Genomic DNA, 21,864 nt, shown 5'->3' with positions numbered 1-21,864 from the left:
ATGATCATTTACATTTTAAAATAGTCCAAATGTCCCAGTTTTATACAATTCTTCAGTGAACATGCAGTTACTTATCCCTCATCAGTTCTGTTGCATGTCTTCATGGATTTCTATCATTAGCACATATGTAAGAAAAAGCAAGCAGTCTTGCTGGGTCACATGAAAGTACTATCTAACTCACTATCCTCTCCTAATTATCTACTCTGTTACAGATGTTCCAGGAGAAGGTTTGCCTGAAGCCAGCAGATTATTCCCCCAAATTTTCCATGGGAGATGGCAAGCAGAAAATCACCAGCTAAAGAACTGAAGAAACAAGCACAGCAGAACTGTGGGCTCTTGGGCTGCCCGTACTGCTCAGAAGAGCAGAGCCAGTGCATGGGCTCCAATAAGGCATTTCAATTCCTACAAGCAAAGATTCTTCAACTTTTTGGATCAACCATCTCCTATGAGACTTCAACAGTTCTCTGTCTTTATTTGAAGACAATAAAAAGGTATTATAGATCTAATTCCATTCCATGGAGCAGTTGTGGACCACGTAAAATGGACTCACTGACCGCACACGGCCCAGTTCCTGACCGACTGCCTTAGAAAACTCATCCATGACCCTAAAAAATTTTCTACGGTGGTAAGAAACAGAAGGTAAAAAAATGCATAGAAGCCTGTTCATCAGTTTGCCTAGACTGGTTTATTCCTGGTGTTATGAAAGTAAAAGGATAACTATTTTCAGATACCCTTTCAATGTTGATGTGCTTGTATGTACCATATCACTGAGGAATTAAACTGTAAGGCTCCCATGTTTCACAGGCATCATTCTGAAAAGGAAAGTACATATGCCGCAAAGCATGAGTCATTGCCACTAGCGTCACAGCCCATGGGTAAAGCATTACTCACACTCAGGATTGCCATCCAAATCTTTGCTGCCGCGCTGAAATATTTCTCCTGACACAGGATCTACACACCAAATATCTGAGTTGGATCTCTGTAGCACAGCGTATTCTCCTGTCTACAAAGAATCAATTGCATGTCATTGCAGAGCAATGTATACCAATACAGACATGACACAATCCGTACCCCAAAGGTTGGTTAAAATATTTGATTATATTTACATTTGTCCATTAATACAATACGTTGAAAAGAAACACAAAGGCCTGTCTCAGGGTTCTGTCCTGCTCACGGCCATGTTTTGAGAGCATCACAGATGCTATTTTGGGATACTTGCATCCAAATCCCTCTCACCCTGACATTCTCTCACAGCTCAGGAAGAAAGAGCCAGCCCCCCAAATGTCAGTCAATTAAGTTGTGCCTTTTAAGCACAGCCCTGCAAAACGACTAGGCAGAGCTACCCTGTAGGAGGGAAGCATAGGCAGGGACAACAGGGCTTCCTATTCTAAAACTATTTAAATTCTGCCTTTTGCAGGGCAACGCCCGCTGTTCGTTTTGTCTTACCATTTTCTTTCAGGTTAATAGGAATGCACAAGGGATGCTTAAGGAGCATAGACTGAAACTATACAGGCCTTTGGCATGGTGTAAGCAAAACCGTGGAGGCTTTGTTTCTTCCTCCCTCATTCCTATTAAATCACCTCAAGGCAGTAGGGGACGAATAGATCAGCTGAAGAGGCATCCAGCTTTGAACCGCTCTGTCTCCAGCTGGAAATTAAGGCATTGGTTCGAGATCGCTGACATGGTGTCTGGCCTGTAAGAGAGAAAACATACATGCATGTTAAAATAAAATCAAGATCTCAAACCTAAGCTAGAGAAAGGGCTACATCCCCAGCTCCTTCGCACATCTCCATTAGACTCTGCTACAGCCTTAGGCAGGGAATTCCCAATCGGTGTTTGATAGCCACACAATCACAGGATGGCTGAGGTTAGAAGGGACCTCTGGAGACATCTGGTTGGACGTCTGATCCAAACCCCTGGCTCAAGCAGGGCCAGCAACAGTAGAGGGTCCATTCTCAAATCAGGCAAGCCAAAATCACACGTAGTGAAATTAAATGAATTAGCAAAACAAGCATAAAATCTCTTTTTCTTTTCTTGCAGTGGTTAGCAACAAGCCTTGCTTCTTGCATACCATACTAGAATTTTCAATAACTATTAAAATTCATAAGACCAGGTAAAGACAAATATTTAGAAAGAAAAACCAACTGACATTTGGGAAGTTCTGCTGAGCGTGAGACCAAAGAATCCATGACATAACGTCCTCTCTCATCCACGCACCAGCAATGACCTGGCCAGGGAAGAAAAGCAGCTTTATTTTAGAAGTTGTACTGCAGTATGCTTTGTTGTGTACTGGGGAGATTTTCATCCTCAGCAGCACTATAGAAAGTGGTCAGCAAATCTAAGTCACAGTTAAGTCTGCTATCCAGAGATAAGCAGACCACACCTGGGAGCAGTGGTGAGAATGGAAATGTAGCAGCTCTGGTGAGACTCTTCCATTGCAGCCCTATCCCGCAGTGTATCATCTGCTCCCAGCAATTTGGTATCACCCACAAACTCGCTGAGACCACGCTCCAGCTCATCGCCCTGGTCATTATTGATGGCATTAAGCAACACCAGCCCCTGAACCGACCCCTGGGGAACACCACTAGCAGCGAGCAACTGACCATCGACTGGTTTTTGAGCCCCAGTGAGCTGCCACTTGAGTTCCTCACTCCAGTCAATTTTCTACCCATTTTGTAGACCACTTCACCTCTCTCCAGTTTGGCTACAAAAATACAGGTTTTCCATCTTTTTGTTAGAATTCTGCTTAGATTTTCTTTGCTCAGACAGCCCAGAGTATCTTGTTAGCAATTGCTCACCTGTGCTCTCATAGCACTGAGTTGGCTCCCAGTTTCCCAGACCATCACACTGTGGGATGTAAGGGAGAAATCCCAGCTGCGTTGCTTCCCCAGCAAAACTTTTTGAAATAAAGTGACTTCGCCAGTAGAAATGCAAAACTATAAAAAGATACGTACAAGAAAGCTGTTAGTGTCCAATAGAAGATATTTTAAATGCACATGTTTGCAAACACCTGAATGTTCCCTGTACTTCAGAAGGCAAATTGAAAAATGCTGCAAGTACAAAACCGCTGGTAAGTGTCCAGATCTTATGTATGCATCACGTCATACATATAAGACAACTGAAATCAGCTCTTGGGTTGGCAGGTTAATTATACTGATTAATTATACCTGCTGAGTTGCACCTGTTTTTCAGCAAAGTTGAATTTGACATAGCGTACTCCCGCAGAGATTCTGGGCATTAATCCATTTAATTAAGCTCTCATCAATCTTTCACCTACCTGACCATGCAGCCAGCTGGAGAGCGTAGTCACTGCCCGATAACAGCTTTTCAGAGACCACCACCTCCGACTCGTAGGGCCGAGCAGAACGTAGGAGGTCGTTGTCTGTGAGCCGTATTCCCTTTGCCATCAAGAAGCTCTCTCCAAAAGGGAAGTGGGAACGATTTGATGCTCGGATGAGCTGCTCTGCCTCCTCCATAAACTTCACAGCTTCCTGCTTAACACCTTCACACATACCAGGACCTGTAGAACCAGCAGGTATATTAATGCCCTTCATCTAAATCCAGTAAACATTTGCATGTAAAAACTAGCTGGTCTTTTAATTAGCATCTTCTGTTTCCTTCTCCACTTGCTTGGTTTTGAATTGTTTAATGAAACAAGCAAACAAACGAGACTTGTCTATGCTTAGCTATATAACAGCAAGAGTCCGAGAGTACCAGGAATCACCCAAACATTCTCCAAGTCTTGGGCCGAAGCCTTGATGATTTTAAGTTACATCCTCCTCACTGGTTACAAACGGGGTTAATATGTCTCTATAGAAATGACCCTCAGTTGCTGTCATAAAAAAAATGGGATAATCAGAAGAGAGAGCGAGAAAGGAAAATGAAGGTTTATCCCTTGGGTCCAGAGTGGCAGCTGACACTTCGCCTGTCCTCTCCATACATCTACTGGCTCATAAATGGCAGTTCAACATAAACCACCTCAGAGAAAGCTTCTCTGCTAAAATAACTCTCTGCTAATATTCTTCGTCCCCTTTATTCCCCATTTGCCCACAGAACTGGCATCTCTGGCACTCCTTGCCCATTTGGAAGTTTGCCATTCATTGTCCTGTCTCTTCCTCCCAGCTGCAAAATTACTATGATGTGATGAGAATGGTTTGAGTGACTACATTTATAATATAGGTCATCTGCTGAAGTGACCCCAAAGAGGACCCAACAGCTTTGGTGGAGGTGTCTAGGCAGAGGGCTTATCAAACTTCAGTGCTGGCCTCACTCTTTTCCTAGTGATTTTAAGGGATATCTGTGACTCTTGACTGTGTAGTAAGAAACAAGAAAACTCCTCTTGCCTCATTTTAAGGCATTCTTGAAAGTCATTTACATCACAGTGTAATCCTGAATTTTCCATACAACTCTTCATATACTGTTTCTATCTTCAAAGTGTCCTTTGCTGTCTGGCTAAGTATCTTCTGCAAAAGCATTATACGTTCAAATTCCAAATTATAAAATCTACACAGACTTGATATGGAACTTTATTCCTCCTTATTTCCAAAGCTGAGAGACCTCGTTATTTACCAAAAATGAGTCACCGAACCTCTGGTGGCCAGTGACAATGGCAGTATTGGTGATCTTTCTGACAAGTAATTTTCTCCTACTTTGCAGCACTTGAAAAGACTTTCCTCTTGTGGCATAAAAGCAAAGACCAGAAACACTGCTACTTCTGTGCTAGAAATTCTGTTACTTACATGCTGGCACCTGGCTCACTTCTGCCTTTGTTCCTTGCAGCTCTTCTCCTTTGCTATCAACACACCAACAATCACGAAGTTCAAAGTGGCTTAATGGAGCGCTGAAATCAGTATAGGGTCCTGGGTAATAGGTCAACTGCTCATTCAGAAGCTGCCAGAACACATATGGATCCAGTAAAATGTTCTCAGACGCAGAGGTCAAGTTTCCTTCCAGCACTTCAGGTGGGAGATCAGTGAAGGAGGAATACGTGGTGAATGCTGGGAAGACGTTCTGGTGCCCAGCCTCATACAAAGCTTTAATAAAAGCTGAAAAGCCTTTGGAAGATGCCTCTTCATATCCGGTTGTGATGTTCAACAGATCAGCAGCTGGCAGGGGTTTGCCTTCGTTGTTCTCTGCAATCCACCTTTCGTACCACTCGAAGGCTTGCTCGGGAGGGCCGCTGCACTGCACCCGCCTCCAGGCACCGTCAGCATCACACTGCGGGACGTAAATCCCGGGGAGCTGAGACAGAGCCCTTGGGTCTGACAACAGGAGTTTCACAGCCTTCAGAAACTCCTGACCAGCTGTTACTTGGCAAGCGCTTGGGCCTGGGGAAAAGAAAAACATGCATAGCACATCTTAGGAATGCACTGAAGACATACGGTACCCCCAACCCCCCTAGTACTACAAACACCATTACTAAAACTTGGTCACTTATCCCAATACTAACAACAACATTTCTGGCCTGTTATTAAAAGAGCTAATGCTATTAAGCTCCCATGCTGAACCAGGGTAAGATTTCCAAAGGCATGTGAGCACTAAAAGATGCATATAGATATGATTTTTAAATATATTTGAACACACCGAGTGCCTATAGTTCTTACTGGGGAGGATAGGTACTTGATGCCACTAAATGCCTTCCTGAATCTGTTCACACCAACAAGGTAACTTCAGATACACTTGATAATCTGGCAGTTACTTCTTATTCAGCCAATCCCTGCAAAAGCAACCATCCGAACAGTAGGATAATACTGATTTTATTTCCCCTTGGACCTAATCAGGATTTTCAGATTCTGTTGTCCTCTCTTCTTATTCTCTACAGAATATTGCAGCTGAATATAAAAATGCCATCCCTCAAAATGCTGGAGTGAGGTTTTTTGGAAGTCTTTTCTGCCATCTCCAGATCCAAATTTCATTTTGCCACCAAGCAGCTCTACAAACCTAGCAAAACATAGGAGCTCATCTCCTTTTGAGCACCAGAGAATTATGAACCTGTTTATTTTGATTGCACTACAGATGTGTTAAACCCCCTACCAATTCAGATTATTGTGATAAATTCCCCGCTACTTCTGCAAACTGCTATTCAAAGGAGCTCCCTCAATATGTACCACTGTCATCTGCTGGATACTCTGCTATTCCTTCTAAAATGAGAAGCGGGCTCTTCTCTTGGTCTGTTCTCCCTGTTGATGTGCCATTTTCAGTTCACAGAAACTTGACAGACAAATATCCCCAGCCTATGTGCTTCCTTCTTCCTTTGTATTACGTTAATAGAAGGGCAAGAAGAGGCAGTTCATAATCTATAAGCAAGTTGCAATGCCAAATTGATGTCTGACAAGTCATTTGCAACTCACTTTTCTGGCCTGACTGTGTGACCTTTATGAGAAACCTATTAGCCTTTGACTCCCCCTCCTATGTTTGGACTCCTGTGCCGTTCTACCAAGTTGAGGATATATTCCTGAGCTAAAAGACTAGAAGAGGTTCATGGTTTAAGGCACTGAAGCTCTTCAGTTCTCAGGACAAGGATGAGCCAGTGACCATGCCCAGGTGACTTGGTCCTGAAAGTAAAAGGGCTTTTTCGCTTGGCGTGGGTCACATTCAGTTACACAGACGCTCCAGGTCTCATGGGCATCACGGATGTTATAAACACTAGCTACACACTGAGTAGAGACATATGCCAGTGACATGCTCATTAACAAGGCAAGACCTCAGGCTCCTCTGTTTTGAGTGTGCCTACCCTATGCACCGACAGAAGAAGGGACCATTTTTAAGACTTAGGATATCAAGGTTTACATACACTGTTTCCCACTGTTCCCCTGCAACTGTAGGGCTGACTTGCTTTCCTGTTAGGGGACAATATTCTTTGTATACAGCATTCATACATTTCCAGATATAATCAGATAGGAAGAAAGAATCATGAAATTCCAACACAATAAGGAAGCATTTTTAAATTCCCAGTCCCTAGGACTTACATTGCATTGGCTTTCCAGCTTTTCCCCTTATTCCTGGAATAGTCTTGCCATTCAAATCAACACAGAAGCAATTTGCCCCATAACACTGGAGTGGCAGAAAGTCTCCATCTTTGGTACAAGAGGGAATAAAAAGATCTGATCCAGCAGGCAGGCTTTGCTTCAAGTTTTGCAGGTTTCTCCTTTGTTTCTCACAATCAGTGGGACACCTTGGACGTTTGCCTTGAACTCTTGAGCCTGGAATTTCCTTACCTGAAGCGTCCAAACACCAGCACTCTCCTGCATAGCACTGAACTTCCTCATACCTCCCCTCCTTGGTGCACGTTGGAACAAACAGGTCTCTTGGCTCTTCACCACAGTTTTCTGATCCCAATGCGAGTTTCAACACTTCACCTAAATCTTCAGCAATGCTTCTGGGGACAGAAATCACTTGCTGAAGAAAAGTAAAGAACTCTGGTAGTTCCAGAACAGAGGAAAGGAATTTCATCATATTCTGATTGTCCTGTAGGGTTACCGTGCGGCCAAAGCTGCCTACAAGAGGTTTACTCAAAATGGAGCTCCCCTTTGATACCTCCAATGAAAACGCCTCAGCTGATTCCAGAAGGCTTTGCTCGTTATCCCTTTCTCCCACATCCTCCTGTGGGAAAAACTGGACAATGCTGTACTTCCCACTAGTGCCAAGTGCCCCCGTGAAGTTAAACTGGATCAAATTCTTCAAGAACCTTCCTCCAAAGAGGTTTTCTTGGAAACGTTTTGGATTGGCAGTAAATTGCAGTGCCACCTGAGCCAGTTCCCTTGATGGGAACATCCCCGTGATGGCTTCACCAAGGGTGGTTTCTAGCCCAGGAATCTGGTTGACGTACGGGCTTTGTGCAACTGGGGACAACAATCCAGAGTCCAGAAACAGCTCCTTGAAGGAGGGAGGGCAGGGTCTTGAGAAGCCAGCTGTTTTTTCCGACTGCGTATCCGGAGTGGAAAACAAATTGGTCTGGCTGAAGTACCCAGCAGGGCCATAAAAGATCCTCGACAAGGCCCGTCGCCTCTCTGAGATGCACGCTTGTTCTTCACCTAGACAAAGATTTTAAAAAAAAAAAAAAAAAAAAAAAAAAAAAAAGCAAATTTTGGAACCTCCAAAAGCTGTATCTCTGTGACTATCTTTCAAGCAATCTGGGCAGAAACCACATAAATGTGTAGTTTAACCTGCCTCTAGTTCCTAGGCTATGCATCACGCATATTGATAAGGAAATTTGAACTGTTGCTGAATACAGTCTATAAATAAAATTCTCCAGTCAAGACACAAAGTGAAAGAAAACATTCCTTCACCACATCTGAGTTGTCTGCTCTGTGGTCTTCTTCTGGTTCGATTGTTTCCCAATGTAAATCCTCATTACTGTTCCTATGGCTGAAAGAACAAATAAAATCTTTTCTAAATACTTTATTCTCTGGTAGGATGCCTGCTTCTAATGAAAACCTCCAATGATCCAGGTGCAGTAAGTGAATCTAAGAAAGAGAAATAGACTGCAGAAGAACAGAAAGTTATTTTAAGCAGTGCCCACTAATGAGGAATTTATGGAGGCTTCCTACCTAGATCTTCAGTTTCATAGTGAAGTGTTCATTACAAAAGGTTTGAAAACAAATTGTTAAAATTAGCAGTAATAGAGTGCTAAGGACCAGATGGCACTCACAAATGAGCTCCAAAGGAAAAAAAATACAAAATTTCAACAAAAATAGTCAAATGTCAGGGTACTAAGGGTACCAACAGTGGCCCTGGCCACCCATATCCAGGGCCAAGCTGTGTCACAGGTGTATCTGCATCCAGTCCCGTCTGTATGTTCATACACAGACAGCAATGGCTCCAAGTTAGGATGCAACATATCACTGAAGAAGGACCTCTGAAAATGTCAGCTTAAGGCTCAAAAGACATCAAAAAAGGAAAGACTTGGTAGATATAAATACACTGAGAACCAAACAGACAGGATGGTTATGGCACTGACTGGATCTCTGGAACGCACACAGCACAGCAGCTTGAATCATCTGCCACATGGTTACCTCTCCTTGAAAACTAGCAGAGTTATAGAGAAGGGATGCAAAAATATTTTGAGGACAGAACAGCTTTTCCAGTAGGAAAGACTACTCAGCTTGGACAAAAAAAATATGATAAAGATTTTCAAAAACCAGGATTCTCCACAAGACTCACCATAGACAATTATTATTCAGTATTTCTCACAGTACAGGAATTAGAATGGTCCAGAAGTAGAGCACATAATTATGATAATGAAATTTATTGCCAGAGGATGCTAGGAAGCATAAAAGGTTAAAAGGCAATTAGGCATATCCCTGGAAGATGACTCCATAGGGGAGTGCTGAACACAATGATCTGGGTTCATCCTCCAGTTTGGGGCCTCTCACGCCTGCAGCAGGATATATGGAAGCTAAATGTATTTCCCACGTTTCTCATACTTTCGCCCTAAGCATCACTGCTGTGCCTGTAGGGGACAGGATGGTGGATAAGCTGCTTTGGTCTGCTCCAGCATGGCCTCCCTTGGGCTCCCCACCTCATCCCTATTTATTCCACATTCAGGCAATATGATAAAGCAGTCATAAATCCTGTTAACAGTAAAGATAAAAGCTGGAAGTCTTAAAAGCTGCTGAAATAGATTAGCAAGTAATCTGAGGCTCTGTGATCAGCATCTTTCTCACTCCTCCTTTCGCACCCTTGTCCTGCTCTGCGGTTCCTGGCAGGGGCTCAGGGTCCCTCACAGTGGTTCCTTTGTAAAGGCATTTTCTGTAGGATGGGCCCCTTCTGTTTTCAGTGTTGGCTCTTGGTAAGAGGGTTGAAGAACATTCCTCTGGGGACCAATAAGTTAGTGTAAGCCACAATCCCTCAAGTATGCTGATATGAAACAAATGTAGGATCATGGTCTTTAAACGCTCTCCCCTCCTACCCACTGTTGAATCAAATCAAAGCAGAGTGAGAAGGAATAAAGAGAAAGGCACTGCTGGGTTGAATTTACTGTAAAAGGTCTGAAAAGAAGCATGTCCCTATCAGGACTGCCTCATGTCCCAGGTCACACGAGTACCCAACGTGCTACCCACACCTACGTCTCTGCCACCTCCAGTGCTCATGCTGCTGAGCATGAGAGTCAAAGATATTAAAGAGAAATAAAACAGAGCAGAACCGGAGGCACGCACATGGTATGTAGCTGTCTGAACACAGACTGCAGCTATATCCTTCATGAAATACCTTCTCAGGAGCTAGTCTGCAAAACCTCTGCAGAAATTTTTCCCCACTTAAATTTCCTGAGTCCGCCAATAAAAGCTGCAAGCAGTCTCAAGTCATTGCATGCCCACCACCCCCTCCAAAAAAAAAAAAGAAAATCATCAGGAGGGCTCAGCAAAGCACATTCAAAGAGAAAACAACCAGTCCCAACATATGGTGAGGCTTCGCAAAGGTTCCCTTGCAATATCCTTGGTGATCAGCCTCGGAGGCATGTTAACATTTTCATTTCGCAGTAAGCCTGTCTGTGCCCAGAGCACTCTGAGCGACTTGGAGCCGTGACACCCAGAGTAGGTTTCTCCTTCTCTATCTGCATGGTAAGACTGTGTCTCGCAGACAGAGCAATTACCTTTCCCGAAGGCGGCTCCTGCATTAAGACCTTGTGCCCCAGCCCTCCAGCGCAATCCTGAATATTTAGGTAATAAATATATAGGAACTTTCCTCCTCCCCTCTGGCCCTTGGACATTTCTGCTGTCATTTCCATTTGGGGCACTGATTTGATGGTGTATTCTTCATGAAATCTCTCAAAGCCCAAACCCATACACCTTTTCTGAATTGGTTGGGCTTTTTTTTAACTGGTTTTGGCAAATTTCATGGCCAAATATGCAGTGACAGATGGGGAAAAAAATGCTTAGGATGAGAGATGCCTTAGAAATTATATAGCATATCACCAAAGGGAGGAGGTAAAGCCCAAACCATCATCACTGGCTTCCTTATATTATCCCAGATATTCTGACTTCATGCCCCAGCTCCAGGAATCAAAAGACAGATTACCATGGCTGCAAAGAAAAGCCTTGCTGTATGCAAAAGTAAAAGGCTAAAGAAAGGTCACGAAGGAAAATAAAAGGAATATGATATTTAATAATTTATTAGAATGTGGTTCTTAACCCCAAGGAGGTTTTTGGATCTCAGGTTTTGAACACCGGAATCTGTCAGAGCTGAGAAGGGAACCGGTCCTTCGGGTTTCTTTCTACAGACGCCGAGAGATGTGCTCATTTTTCCTTTGCCAAACCTCATACATACCGCAGGCTGGGGGTTGTCCTCGTCTCTTTGTGCCCTGGACCTCTTGCCCTTCGGTGTCCGCACACCAGCACTGTCCTCCCTGCTGACACTGCACCGGCGTGTAGCTCCCATCAGCCTCACAAGACGGCACGTAGGCGTGCTGGTAACGCAGGGCTGCGTACCGCTCAACCTCACACTTCGAGGGGCCTGGAAGAAAACCAGTATGTGTTAAGGAGGCAAAGCTTAAAGTTTCAGAGCTATCTCTCCTTGATCCCATTGTTTGCCTATTTGGAAGGAAAAAAAAAAAAAGAAAAAAAAAAGAAAGTTTCATTTCCTGACTGTTTTCAGTCACACTTCAAGTACCAGCCCCAAATGTGAATTCTCCATCCTCTTTTCTCCTCAAGGATTGGCCCCAGGGTTTTCTACTGGAAGTAGTCATTTCTGAAAACTAAACAGAAAATAAAACCTCAACACATTTTTCAGCCATAGTCACGGGTAGGCAGAGTAGCAGCATGTCTCTCAGGGAGTCCTGCTGGAGGCTAGGCGAGCTCTGGTCCTTCATGCAAATGCAAAGCTGGTCAACAAAGACAGATATGCAGCTTGGGAGACTGAGATGAAGGCAAACATCAATGTTTCTAAAGAGAATGAGGCATTGCTCCCGCAAAAGGTTCTGTACCTGACTGTGGATACTTGGTCTGGGACCACCCAATATATTTCTCTCCGCAGGGATCTGAAGACCCTATTCCTGTCAAACTGGCCTTAATGGCAGAGAAGCCAAAGCTTCATAAAGCAAATTTTCTGAGTTACGATCTCTCCAATACTGGACTCCACCCTTCCAACAGAAACTTTGCTTGTTTATACAAACCTGCAATCCTACAGCCTAAACATTTCTCACCTTCAGGAGCTTTTCAGCTACCAGGTTGAGGCAGCAAGAGCATCACATCAGAGCAACCGGTCCATCAAGGAAAGCTGACAACTTTCCTGATGCCTGTGGCTTCAGGTGGCAGTGTGAGATCTGGGTAAGTCACCAAAGCAGTCCCCTTCAGCCGCTGACGAACGTGGTCACATCTCCATCTTGTGGCTGTTACAGCTTCATCTTTGCTGGCAGCCGCTGCATCCCTAGCTACAGCCAGAGCTCACCCAACAGCACTGTGCAGCGAAGGGGGGAGGATGCTTTCCAGACTCCCCAGAATGATCGGCTTGTCCCAGAAATAGAAAAACCGTCTGACTCTGTGGCCAGACGACTTGCATCACTATGGGCTTAGTGCATCTGGTGATGCAACTCCTTAGCGAGGGTCAGACAGCGATGTCAGAGGAATTTGGATAGGAGGATGCAGTATCACACCAGCGGGTTCAAACTCTCCCCAGCCAAGGCAATTCTCTTGGGCTCTGGTAGAGGAGAGAGAAGGAGGTACCTGACCTCCTGTCCCACAGAGTTCACCACCCGTAGGCAAAGAAACTCTCTCCCCGTTTGCCTGCCCTGACCAGGAAGGGAATGGACCCAAGGGCAGATCCAGAAGTTCAGCCTGGCTGGCTAAGGCAATACAAACTCCTCTGTAGCCTCCTGGGGATTGAGTGTCTTGTGGTCAGTGTAAAATCCTTCCTATTTCTGAGTGTACCAACATAAATTAGGGAGCATTTTCTCAGGCTTTTAATTTAATAAATCATCAGATCCATTCCCATGATCTCAGGGCAAGAGATATGGAGAGTTCATGGGATTTCAACTAATGCAAACTTCAAGTGCATGGGAAAGCACTGATCAGAGCACAGGTACAATCTGCTGGTAAGAATGGTTAAAAGCCAGCTGCAATTCAAGGACCGTGATTTTTTGCACTGAAACTGTGATATTATATGCTTTTAGTGCAAAAGAATCCTAGAACAACTCTCCCTAATGGAAGCTGTCCCATATAAGCTCCAAAATTTTCACCTTATGTACAGGGCATCACCTGGGTGCTACTTACATCTGAACTTGCCCGAGGTAGCTAGCTGAACCCCCAGAAACCGCCTCTGCAGGATCCGATATATACTGGTCTCTGTGAACATGCGGGCAGGGTCCAGCGCAGAGAAAACTGTGTCATAAACTTCATCGAGCAGCAGTTCCAAGCCTGGAAAACAGAAACTTTTAGCACAGAGCCTGGTTTTAAGACAGAATTCACCTGCTTTACACCGGATTAGCAGAACTGGAAGCCTATCAGGAAATAGAAAAAACAGTCCTATAAACAGACCAAATGCAAAATTATACTGCATAACCCTAATGCACCGCACCATATAACCCGCTGCTGAGTGCCCAGCCGCTAGCTTTATGCCTTGACATCTACCAAAACAAGCAGGAGGAACATCCCATAACCGGCACTGTGCTGTGGTTTTGTTAGGTTCAGCCTGCAGTAGAGTAATTGAGGGAATTTTGGAAACAATTCCCAATCATTTTGTTTGTATACCAAAAAAAAAAAGAGGTGCAGTAGTTCCCCTGAGTGCACAAATTTTTTGAGAACTTCTCATCCTTGTGGCAATTAAATGTTGAAATTGTCATCTACCATGTAAATTTTAAGCTATCATGAATTGTGTTTTTCAGGGGTTGGTTTGTTTGTTTGTTTTTTAATTTTTAAAACCACAGAAGCTAAGGAAGATGAGCTGAAAGTCCTTAACTTCCTCATTCCTCCTTCTTGGAAAAAAACATTCTTTCTTCTAAAGTGTCCCATCAACTATTAACATGCCTAAAAGGTATCCTGAGGCGATGAGAGGAAAGGAAGTACCGTCTGATGCTCCCACCCATTGCAGGGGGCTTGGACTAGATAATCTTTAAAAGTCCCCTCCAACCCAAACTATTCCATGATTCTCCTGAGCAAGAAGAAAACAGTTCAGTCTCCAGGCCCTTTTATTCCCCTGCATTTGCCGATTTGACTTATCAAATACGACACAGCTTTCTAGTGTGGGCAGAGGTTGGACATTCAGATATCCTATTCCACCATCCCAAAAAGGAGAGGATTAGCCCCTGGGCAGCAGCTCACAGGCTGAAGTGCTTCTCCTAAGAGTGGGATTTCATTAGTGAGCTGCAGCCTTTCCCATGGGCACTACACTGGTCACAGTGATCTTACCCCTTGTAAGAATGAAATCGAAGTCCCAAATTAATCTGAAGATGGGTAAATGTTGTTTGTCCTTTCCCTTGGGAATTCAAAGCCACTCAAGTTAAAGGGTCAGATGCCGGAGGGGACTCACCAGTGTCTGCTAACTCTCTGCCCAGGCTGTCCACGCAGTAACAGTACCCAGAGACCTCGGGGAACGTCTCCCGCAAGGAGCTGAACGTTTGGAAAGCCCCCGGGAGCCTGAAAGGAAAAGCAGAGTCCTGTGAAGAGCCCAGGGAGGCCCATCGACAACAACAAAGCATCGTCTGTGTTTCCCTCCCGAATTTGTACGGCAAGGATGTCTGCAGACAAAGCCACCACAAAACCCTTCCATCTCCTTGTGGCAACCAGGTTCCGACATGATGCAGATCAGTGTTTCAGCAGGCTAACGAGTCTCCTAAATGCCATTTTTTTAAACAAATACAGGACAATCTCCCTTCAGACAGATTTCTGACCCTTCCTAAGCAGGTACACTCAGCATCCAACGCTCATTTTCAATTCTATTCTCATCTTTGAAAGCCTGTCAAAGAGTGTAAAATAGATGGACGCTGGCTTAATGTTATTACAACACCCGTTCATTAGCTCCTTCCACAAATCTGCACAGAATGGCAGAGTGCCTAAACAAACAGGTTGCTTCCTCTTCCCTGCATGCTACGTACGCTTTCTGCACTGAATTAAGCACAAAAGCTGATAAAAACCTCACTAATCTTTTTCATTTTCAGAGCATGGCTCAACAGATTAAGGAGAAAGGGGTTTTAACATATTACAAGTAAGATTGACTCTTATTTCTGGAGATCAAAGAGATGCTAGTTTGCAGTATAATATTCTAGGAGTGGCAACAGCCAGATTCCAGCAAAGCAACGATTTAGGAAGGAAACTTAATAGGGTCAGAGTTGGAAAAAACATAATAAATGTGATCTTAACTGACAGACACTCTAGGGTTTCTCCAAGCAAACAGAAGGTAAGTTTTTCTAAATTCAAAGTGCCAAGTTCCGAAACAATCATATTATTTTACAGACACATACCCATACCCCGAAATACAATAAAAATCTGGTGTCCCAGCTGCATGTGGCTTATTTAGGGAAACCTAGCAACAGGGAAGTGGAATTTTCTGCTCAAGACATAGAGAATTAAGTTTAATGCATTAAGTTTTTACCAAAGAAGGACACTTAGCAGTAACAGTAATGGTGGATTAGGCCCTGATCAACTGGGAAAAAGATTAATGTGCCAAAGCAGCTTACAGTGACCCTGTGAAACTGGGACTATGACCAGCCTCAGTTCAGGTGCCACCCTCCTGCAGCCTCAGGGCTGCTCTAGCACGCGCAGTCTGCAAGTGCCCCTGAGAAACGCAGTGAAATGCTTGTCCGGCTCCGAGCCAGCGGTCAGGTGAAAGCAGCGGAGTAAGGGGCCTTTGCTACCTTCAAGAGTCTGCCTGAGAGCTCTGCCACCTCTTGCCAGGAGAGCTGGAGATGCTACTGCTTCCTCAGTACCTCAAAGCAGAAGCCTGGGAATGCACAAAGCAACAGCAACCCCCGGCAGAGGAAGGGGCTGGTAACCTCGGGGTTGTCCCAGCGTTATCCAGCAGTGCTCCTGGCTCAGAGCTTGCACGTCCCTGCGTAGCGCTGCTTCGCTCTGGCACTCCTCCACATCTTCAAATTAAAAGCCTACCGACTCCCTCCATTTTGGATCATCAAATCCTGCTCCGCTGCTGACACCCGCATGCTAAAAGCAATCAAAATTTCATACTTCAGGGCACAAGGGGACTTCTGCCAGCATTAAACAATGCAATTCAAGATATAAGCACCTAAATACCATCTTTCTATGGTCTTCAGTGCACACGTGGACATAAATATCTTGGGGTATTTCAAGAGCTTTCTGCTTCCCTAAATTATCATACACTGGCCACTGCCTAATCAGGAATATGATCTTTTCTCTTCTTAGGAGAGCAATGCTCCTCTATTCAAAGGCAGACCTCTGCAGTGCTCACGTCCTTGGAGCTCAGCACCTCAGCACCTCAACATCTAGCTGAGTGAAACAGGATGCAATGAAAAAATTCTGCATGCTGCTTTCTTTCAACCTCAACGTTAAGAAGTCACATGCATCATTATACTACTTCTATATGGGGCAGATGTGTAGTCATATCCTGTCATTCTGGTTATTTTTATTCCAAGTTGAGAGTACAGCTAAATAAAGTACAAACGGATATAAGTTAGACCCACACAAACAAGAGGACAGAACTTTTCCTACCTTACTTGGAAAACTCACTTCCCACTGATTCTCTTTTCTCAGCTTCTTTTTAATCAGCCCTCAAGATGAGTAGCGATAACACAGAGTACCTCATCTATCAGACCCAGTCCAAAACAGTGGCCGAAGCAAAGGTGACTACATTTAAGTTATGGATAAATATATAGTGTATCCATGTGTTTCAACAAGAATGCTCACACTCAGAAATGGGAAAGTGAAGAAATGTGAGGTTGTTGACCTTTTCTTCAAATGGTGAGTCTCTTCTCTTGGCTTCCAGCAAAGACAACTCATTACTGATCTTCAAAAGCAGGTTTGCAAGTAACCCCTTCTATGTTTCATATGTGCAGCTCGAGTTATAGCTGCCTTTCTCATTGACTATTCAGAAGCAGAGAGAAAAAACCAAATCCTGTTTATTCCACTGCCAGTGAAATAATACATAAGAGGGCAGAACCTCCTGCGAGCTGGGATAAAGACACTGACACAAGGTCTTCAGTCTGATGACAATTATAGCACAAAAATAAAAATATCCTCCTTGATTTTTGATTTTTTGATCATTCCCATCCATCTACTACAGGGCTTTCTATATGGCTGCCCATCCAAGTAAGACCTGGGCACAATAAATATATAAAATAAGTAATAGCAGCCAAGCTGCCAGGGTGAGGCAGGAAATTTGGGCTCATCTTTCTTTCCCAAAGTTTTCCTCTTGGGAAAGTCTTAGCTCTAAGCTTCTGAATTTCTCCATTTTTTTTTAACATGCTGATTTATTCTGGAATATTTATGAAGGTGTAGGAAAACAATTTGGGAAGGGTGTTAGTGTGACATGTCTAGATTTCAAAAATCAGCCTGTGGAACCAAGGAAAGTTGCTCCACTGATTCCACATGAACGTAAAATATGGGTTTAAATCCCTGTTCTGCTACAGTCCTTTGCTGTGGAACTCATCCCTTTCAACTTTGTATTCTGGCCTCCTGTTTATGGGATGGGATAATGACATTTGAGGCAGAAATAGTGTGAAAATAAATATATTATTAATGACCTGAGATACTCAGATATGATGGTAATGGTTTAAGTCAATGCCATAATTAGAAAGGTAGACAGCTGGGAGTGAAATGATCCTGCTGTGATTAATTACATGACACGGACACAAGAAAAGCCCAATCTTGCAGGTCTTTGCAGACAAATCTCCCAACGGGAGAAAAAAATTGTTAATTTAAAGCATTGCTTTCTCCTCTGTAATTGCTCTTTTAGAATTTCCACACTCCACAGGCCAACAAATGAAACAGCCAGATTATTTTGCTCTTGCCAAAATAACCTCTCCTGAAGCTCTGACAAATTTGCACTGCACATTTGGGCCTGCCTTTCAGTTTTGCTTAAATTAAAAAAGAAAACCCTCAAGACAGCAAAACTGACATTTACAATAAAACGCCTTTGCTACTACAGAGCCAAGTCAGAACGAGACATTACATTTCCTCCACTGCCCTCCACCGGAGAAATGTGTTGGCTGAGATGTCAAGATAACAGCACTTCATGAGAGACCAGAAGGTTTCTCTGGAGAGTCTGAACATCTGCACCAAACCAAACTCCTCTCCCTGTGGATGCCAAGGGGCCCATCCCTTATTTATCCACCTGAGCATTAATTCCCAGCTCCTCCACAGGACAATGACTTCTTGCTCCCACGGACAAGGATTTGATCCAGCATTCTGAAGTCTTTCCCAGCCCTCTCCAACCATACAAAGCCAGTGGTATGTCAGCACACCCGTTCATCACTTGCTGGTTCACCCCTGTGAGCAACCCTGGTACAGCCTAAATGGACAAGAGTTTCCCATCGTCACGTGGAACTTGCTCTTTGCATGTTGCCACTCGTCCGTCTGTCCATCTGTTTTCATCTCTCACATGGAACCATCTTTCCTACCTCATATATCCATCAGAATTCCTCTCTTCCTTGTGTATTTATCTCATTTGCAGTTGTGTGTCTGTCTGTGTGAAAAGTAGCCCTGGCTACTTTTCCAAATACAGATTGCAATGTGGTAGCCACTGCTGTGTGCAAGGACGCACTGATTAGACTGCAGGGATAGAATATCAGTTTTTTCTAAATGAGCAAATTTAATTCAGAAGAAAAAGGTTTTTTTACTTGGTCCATTCATTAACAGAAAATAACATCATGTGCAGTCACAGAAGAAGGGCTTCATGTGGAAAAAAAAAAAAAGGCAGTAAGACAGTGGCTTGAAGAGGTATGCAGGATTGCTTTCCTGTTTCAGAAGTCTGCACTCTTACCTGTTATAACTATGAACGAGATCAAAAAACATCATGTCTGTAGTGTTGACAAACTTGCACTGGACAGGCAGAAACTCTCCGTCTGCTGAGCATTGTGGTGGGCTCTTCTCCCCAAATCCATGCAGAATGCGACGGTCTCGGATCTCACAGTTCCCTGGACCTGATGGGAAACAAAGGTAATGCTTATTGGTGTTTTAACTTCCCATGAACAGCTGAATAGCCACCCCAGGGTTTGGAAGGGGTTTAGATGCATTACATTGAACATGGACACCTAGGTGCCTCGTATTGTCTTTACGAGGAGCAGGGAGTTGGACTTGATGATCCTTATGGGTCCCTTCCAACTTGAGATATTCTCTGACTCTACAAAACAGGGACTTAAATGCCTTAGTTAAGCACCTATACTTCTATAGCGTAAGTATAGGCTGAAGGGTCTACGCTCTTGATCTACCACCTTTCATTCACACCAAACCTTTCAAACCTACAAACCCCACCGTTTTGTTGAACATTACTTACAGCGCATTGGCTTTCCTCTCTGCCTGGTGCCATAAATCTCCATTCCTTCTGGATCTACACACCAGCACTGACCCAGCTTTGTGTCACACTGCACCGCATCAAAAGCCCCCGAATCCAGGCACTGAGGGATGTAGGAGATGCCACTGCTGTTGATGTATCGACTTACTAAGATCCTCTGCTTTTGCAGCTGGCAAAAGGATAAGCCTGTTGTAGCAGAGAGGGATACTGTTAGAGGAAGGTACTTATTGGGCACTGAATCATTTATTAAAAGAACATCAGTTTTCTTAGAGCTATAAGTTCTGATTCTGCCACCCAGGTGGCACGAAGACATTGATGGACTTGAGGTTATGAAAATTGGTATAGAAAAACCCACCACACAGGGGGATGAAGCTCTCCAACTCAAAAGCCAATACACTAAGTTGATCTTTCATTCATGATTTACATCACTGTGACCCTCATACAGACCATCCAGGTGTATCAGGTTTCCACAATCAGCCCTGAAGAAACTCCAGAACTTCCACTAGAAAGACCCAGCAAATTACAACAAACTAGAGTCCATCAAAGTCTGGGGCTAACCTATTGTTGATTTCAGCAGTTCAAATGCAGATTTAAATGGTTCTTTACCCAATCTGAACAAAAATAGAAACTTGTCACTTACAAGATATGGGATAACCACTCTGTTTGCTGCCAGGTACCTCAATGCCATTCTCATCCACACACCAACAGGAAAGACCATTCCTACTGCACTGAACCGTCCTGAAGAAGATCACAAGTAACATATTTTATTTTGTTAGTGACAGAGTCCTCAGTCAGTACAGAACATAAACAAAAACATAAAGCAAGCCAAACAAGTTCAAGTACTTTACCACCACAAATAATGGAATCGGAAAGGGCCGTGTTCCTGGTGACTCTAACTCTACCTGATGGGAGCTCTTAATTCTAGTAATTCTCTGAAGTCTTCAGGAATTGCAGGTAAGTGACTGGAAGTCATTCAGGAAGCAAGCAGTTTGGACAGGATCCTGATTCTCAGTATTTGAGATTTACTATATATTTTGAGATGTTTTCTAAGTCAGATCTAGAATAGTCAAGGTCCCCCATCCTAGGCAATAACGATAAGATAATAGTAGAGAACATTACAATTTGTGCTCCCCCTCAGCCTCAGCTTTAAGTCATTAACTTCTTGCATCTTCAGGCAACATGCTGCCCTCTAAATCACTGTTCTCCATATGCTTTTTAGTTCCTTTACTGCCTTTAGAAGGAAACCCAACTGTGCCACTTACAGCAGGGTGGATAACTTCTCCAAGTCAACTTGGCTCACCTGTGCCAGCTGGGACACTGATCACAGACCACATGCCCATGAGCATGCATAGGAAGACAGCAGTTGCATTACACAACCACCTGCACCAATTTAACATGCAAATAATGCTGCCAAGATTAGCCTGTTAATATTAGACTGGCCACTTAACCCAGTGATTATTTCCAGCAACAGGGACTTCATTCAGGATAGGCTGGATCTGCAAGATGGCTCAATGAAGTCACTTCAAGTCTCCCGCACCCCTCGCCCTCCAGTCCACCGATACGGAGGCTCTTCAAAACAGAGGCTAAAGCTTTCATGAGTAATGAAAGGTCAGGTCGTATAATAGCAGAATAATAGCAGGGATGAATCACCTGAACTGGCCATCTTCTGAGCACTGAGGAACGTAGGTTTCCCCTCCTGAGAAAGCCTTTTCCCTCTGAAGTTCACACGGACGTAATGGTTGGGAATCTGTCTGATACTCTGAAAACAACAAGAAGGTGAACACATAAGGGTCGTTTCGCCACAAACCTGTTCTTATCAAAACCCTGTTAGTGCCAATGCTGCGTGGTAACAGCCCCAGGTCCATGGGTCCTCCTTAGCTGTTTCCCCAGCGCTCCTTGCATGCATTTCTGCGTGGGACAGCACTGAGCAAACTTGCTGGGCTGCCAGCTGCAGGATAAGCACATGACAGAGATGCTCATGAACCCCTTTCTCAGACCTGTATTTAATTAGTCTCAGCTCTGTTCTGTACCGGTATGGCTATCATTTTCTGGTACCTGGGGTACTTAGAGTTAGTTGTGCTTATCACCACAAAACAGCCCTTTGCCATAACCACATACATCGCTGTTAATGTTTCTGAGTATTTATTCTTTACTGAAGCTAAGTCACTCGCTATTCCACCAAAAGGAGAGGTATTTCTTCTTAATCTCATGAAGGACCTAAAAAGAATAAATGTCTAGCAGTTAGCATCAGGCTAATTCATATTAGGAGCACTTCTCAATTTTTACTGGGGCAAGTGATCAATTACTGAAGCCACCTAGCAAGAAAACAGTCAGCTCTTCAGTTCTTAAAGCATTCAAAAGCATATTTGGATGCTGTTTTAGGAGAACGATGAAGTTCAGTAGGTTCTTTATTACAGAATAGATTAGTTGATTTGACACTTGCCCCATCCT

The 21,864-nt window shown here is 43.9% G+C and overlaps 1 protein-coding gene across 1 annotated transcript in view; it reads right to left on the bottom strand.

The window, feature by feature from the left end:
* TG (thyroglobulin) overlaps positions 1–21,864 on the bottom strand; it is a 159,382-nt gene that overhangs the window by 136,272 nt on the left and 1,246 nt on the right. Inside the window, exons 2-15 of the mRNA XM_069778634.1 lie at positions 21,064–21,172; positions 20,054–20,151; positions 19,396–19,599; positions 18,883–19,042; positions 14,461–14,567; positions 13,206–13,349; positions 11,266–11,451; positions 6,969–8,033; positions 4,740–5,327; positions 3,278–3,520; positions 2,799–2,936; positions 2,150–2,227; positions 1,581–1,693; positions 892–1,003 (exon numbers count right to left, since the gene is read on the bottom strand). Of these exons, the coding sequence (XP_069634735.1) occupies positions 892–1,003; positions 1,581–1,693; positions 2,150–2,227; positions 2,799–2,936; positions 3,278–3,520; positions 4,740–5,327; positions 6,969–8,033; positions 11,266–11,451; positions 13,206–13,349; positions 14,461–14,567; positions 18,883–19,042; positions 19,396–19,599; positions 20,054–20,151; positions 21,064–21,172 (3,345 nt within the window). The remainder of the gene's footprint in view (positions 1–891; positions 1,004–1,580; positions 1,694–2,149; positions 2,228–2,798; positions 2,937–3,277; positions 3,521–4,739; positions 5,328–6,968; positions 8,034–11,265; positions 11,452–13,205; positions 13,350–14,460; positions 14,568–18,882; positions 19,043–19,395; positions 19,600–20,053; positions 20,152–21,063; positions 21,173–21,864) is intronic.

This window comes from Haliaeetus albicilla, chromosome 3 (assembly GCF_947461875.1).
Source record: "Haliaeetus albicilla chromosome 3, bHalAlb1.1, whole genome shotgun sequence".
Taxonomy (NCBI): Eukaryota; Metazoa; Chordata; class Aves; order Accipitriformes; family Accipitridae; genus Haliaeetus; species Haliaeetus albicilla.
This window is presented reverse-complemented; position numbering and strand designations above follow the sequence as displayed.